General features: G+C 42.0%; 1 protein-coding gene across 1 annotated transcript; it reads left to right on the top strand.

Moving 5' to 3' along the window:
* Nucleotides 1-252: 252 nt before the first annotated feature.
* Nucleotides 253-4,098, top strand: LOC110679583 (myb-like protein V). Its single transcript, XM_021854682.1, has one exon. The coding sequence runs from the start codon at nt 687-689 to the stop codon at nt 1,716-1,718; it is 1,032 nt and encodes a 343-aa protein (XP_021710374.1). The 5' UTR covers nt 253-686; the 3' UTR covers nt 1,719-4,098.
* Nucleotides 4,099-4,357: the final 259 nt, after the last annotated feature.

Raw genomic sequence — 4,357 nt, 5'->3', positions numbered from 1 at the left:
AAACTGCGCTTGAAAAACACGATTGCGATTTCTTCGTGTCGCGCGCGAAGACGAACGATCGGATTCTCGCGCCTCTCGTCGTCATGTGTACGTAGAAGAGATACGTACGAACGGTCGGTACGCTGAAGGCTGTCGCTCTTCCTCTTTGTATTATCTTTACTCACTTGCTGCTAGCCTCCGCTGGAAATAAATACACACGTAAAAAATGTAGGCCGTGACGTCACCTTCGTGGAGTTTATAAATATATGCAAGCGCGCACAAAACTTTCAATTTAGTTTCGTCTTTTGAACGGTGCAGATCAGCGTGACCCTCGCTCTTGGCGATTGATTTTTTGTGTGGGGTGAAAACAGAGAGAAGATTTATATTACGGTGCTCTCTCGTGTGCGGTTGGGAAGTGAGAGGAAAGTGAATAATTGCTAATGAGCATACATACAAACAAACAAGCGTGAGAAGAAGGGGCACGAGATAAGGCGGTACAACAAATTGAGCGCAAAGTGTGTGGAAGCAATAAGGCAAAACAGACTGAATTAAAAGCAGACGTGAACTTTGGTGCCGAGTGTTACTATTGAATACATACACATACTGTGGCTTTGCTGGTTCGGTAGAGCGCCAGTTACTAGAAACTCGTGCGACATTGGACTGTTACCTTTCGTGCGCGTTGTGGAAGATAATTGATAGAGTATTATATGCGGACAGATAGTGAGAAACGGGAAAGCTGCGCTGCTAGTGTCCGTTGTGAGTCATCGGATATTTTCGCACCAGGAAGTGAAGATACAACGTCGGGCATCAGTTCTACAGAATCTGACGTCGAAACGTTCAGAGCTATCAAAATTGATACCATGGCAGAAGCGCAACGTCTAATTGGCATTTCGCTAGCCAAGATAGCCCAATCGCGAGTGTGTCGTGGCGGGGTGTCTTTGCACAAAAATTTACTTGTGGCTACCGTGCTGCAAAAAGCGCGGTACATTTTCATGGAGGAAGCATACCATATTGTACATGGTCATTACCTTCAGCAGAACAAGTGTATGGAGCTGGAGATGGAGAAGCAGCGAAATGCTGCTGCAGCAGCCGCTGCAGCAGCTGCAGCTTCAGTGAACAATGTGGATGACGAAAGTTGTAGTGAAAGTGAGGATAGCGATGAGTCGGAATCGTATGCATCAAGTGAAAATAACGATGAGAGCGATAATGAAGACAAGGAAAATAGCCCACCATCGCTAACAGACGAGAGGGGAGATGAAGATTCGTCATCGGTGTCGTACTTTGATTTGGACGTGAAGAAAGTGGAGAAAACCAGCTCTGAAAACAGCAATAAGCGGAGACGTGAAGCCACTGAATGGGAAACAGAAGAAGCAATTCAATCAATTCTTCCTAAACGTCTCAAGCCCGATTCGGAAAGTAGTGCGGATGAAAATAGCAAAACCAGTCAAGAATCCGCTGATGCTGCTTCGAATGCTGAAGCTTGTTCCTTAGCCGAATCCGTCAACAATCAATTGGAAGCAGAAGACTTGTCTTGTCGTCAAGCTGATGGCACCCTTACCCATACGCCTTCGGTAGAGAGCATTGATCGGATAACGTCATTAGTTTCGATATTTAGTTTCGGTAACCTGTCTCGTTCTGTTTCTACTCCGGACTTCTGTGCAGCCCAGGCGAAAGACACCGACAGTACGCTGACACAGCTGCAGCATACACAACGGGGTTATCTAACGATGACTGTATAACTACTGCTGCTCCAACAAGCACTAGACGCCAAGTATTAGCAATTAAAAATTCATACTCCTGTGATTCGCACACGTTGTGATGTATGTTACGTTATAGCAGCGTGGTTAATGCTGCCGTCACTAACGGAGCGGCGTAGGAGCGTGCGTTGCGAGAATGGTGCTGAACCGGGTGTTGGTTCGTGGTCTTACATGGAAGGTGCCGTTTGCACACCCTGAACCTGAGAGTCCGCGCTATTGTGGCGCTTCGTCATGGTTTATCGATCAGTATCATAATAGTCAACCCAACAAGTTTCACTCCGCGATTTAACCATCGCGTAGTCATTACCGTAAACCAGTAGTGACTAATACCCGACCAAGTAAAACAGGAAATGATAATGTCGAAGAAGAAACGAATTAGGGGAATAACATCTCAATATCAAGGCTTGTGATACATCACTCACTCCTACACGTTTAGTTCATTATGATTCGCTGGTAGCACTGGTGGATGAGAGTGAAGAAAGAAAATAGCACAAAGGCGAGGCAAAGTCGTATATAGTTGAACAGTTTGAACGGCGGAAGACATTACGTTAGTCATGTAGAGCCAAGTTTTCTCGCTCAGTTGCCTTGTATCAGTGATGAATAATTACGTTTTAAACTATAGTGCTTCGCGCGCGCTCTCTCTCTCTCTCAGAGGCGGATAGTTGGCACGTTGGAAATCAACTTTGAGAGCGGCAATAACAGAGATCGCGAAAGAGAGTGTTGAAACCAAGAGAAGATCATTGCGAATAATAGTAGAGAGGCACGCGGTGTTCAGTGCACTCTGTGATTTTACGTGTATCTGGAGCTAAACCTAATTTGAATTAAATAGGAGCTGAAGCAGAACTTTGAATGAATAATGCCCAACAGTTAACAAAAAAAAATGCGAGCACTTCCAAAACATCTTGATTAAATCAATTCTTCAGCCAGTAGAATCAATTTTCTTGTTTCAAATTTCAAACATTCTTATTTAACCTTATGATTTGAGTTGATTTTCGCTTGATACTGTGAGTGACAAATGACAAGCAGGAAAGAAGAATTTCAATCATCATTTTCATAATAGTTAGAAGGAAATCATAAAAAAAATAATACTGCAAAAGATAACTGTTCACGATGGCAGGAGAAATGAAGAAATAAACACTATATGGCACAATCTATAACATGCACTCTTTTTATTCGATTACCTCCTCCAAGACCAATGGTAATCGTCGACATAGTAGCATGAAGGCACAAAAGAGAAAGAGCGCAAGAAAGAAGGCACAATCATAACTGTTTCGTCTACGCGCTAGCTCCCGTTGATCGCCCGATAGTCAAAGCATAAGTCAAAGTGTAGGAAAGCTGGCGGTGAGGTTTATTGGCGAGAGCATGTCCACCGACTAATTCATTGTTTTCGTTTCCACCAACCAAGTCCGTTCGAAACGTTGTTTTCTTTCTCTTTCACTCCGTTACGCTAAGGACGATGAACCCGCTTAAGTAACACCAAAAATCATTCGAATTCGCCGTAGTCGCGATTCACTAATATATGTGTGCGACATCCGTACCAGATGACGTCCTTCATTTGGCGCATTGTAGGTAGACACATAACTATCATCACAGTTGGAAGGTAAATAACCCATCAGTGAGCAATCAACAAAGTGAAAGTTTATATAACTGCCCACCTCGGCCTATGACTTAGTCCTCCAAATCTCAAACACATGTTTATGGGCAAATTAAAAAAAATACATAGCTGTACTAGCTGCGCCCATTGATGTGTACCATTAAGAAGTGACCCCACTCCAAATGTTCGATGTATATCTCCTATGCAGCGTGCAACAATTCTCACGTAACGCTCTCTGACATGGATTCGAAAGAAGAAAATGATGTTGACGGCAATCGGGGAGAGACAACCGAGCCAGTAGACGAAGCAATTATTGGCCTGATTATGTAAACATCACCACTTTTTTACCGCACATTGGACGTACTGTACCGTTTGAAGACGAAAAATCACATCCGAGGATGTATGAATTGAATTAATTTTTCAAAACTTGCTAGTTAGCTTAGATAGCTGTAAAAGTGGAACTTTTAAAATTAATAATCCGTACATCAAGGAACTCTATGAGGTAACACATCCGATAACTACATGATACATGATTCGATTTTGAACTTTGCCCTCGTCAAATGAATATTCTTAGTTGAATAGTTTTATGTTAAATCATGAAGCAGTACACTTAGCGTTAGATGTAGTCATTGATACGGAATCTGGCTCTGTTTTAAGAGTTGCATCAAATATCATTTCCAACTACAGTATAATGTTAACTTATTCAATAATCAAAATTGTACAATAGTGTAATAAATGAGTTTTAATATATATAAAAATTTCCTTCGTCATAATTCGTTTCTTGTTTTGTATAATATCACATAAGTTCTGTCGGTCCTTCGGTATTTCTTAATATTCGTCTCTAACGGATTGCTCAAGGGTTGGGTGTTTGGGTTAGATAGAGTCAAATCTCGAAAACTTATTCATACAGACTCAAGTCAAAAGAGTATACAAACTTACTTTATCGATCCTACGTGTTAAGCAGGCGGAATTCTACACGTACCGCTCTGTACCAACTCAACTTTTCATTTTAGAACGTTTAATTTCC

Source organism: Aedes aegypti, chromosome 3, assembly GCF_002204515.2.
Source record: "Aedes aegypti strain LVP_AGWG chromosome 3, AaegL5.0 Primary Assembly, whole genome shotgun sequence".
Classification (NCBI taxonomy): Eukaryota; Metazoa; Arthropoda; class Insecta; order Diptera; family Culicidae; genus Aedes; species Aedes aegypti.
Note: the sequence above shows the minus strand (reverse complement) of the source record. Positions and strands in the feature narration are given on the sequence as shown.

Bases quoted from the DNA above. Each gene is read 5' to 3' on its own strand.
- LOC110679583 (XM_021854682.1), top strand. From the start codon at position 687: ATGCGGACAGATAGTGAGAAACGGGAAAGCTGCGCTGCTAGTGTCCGT.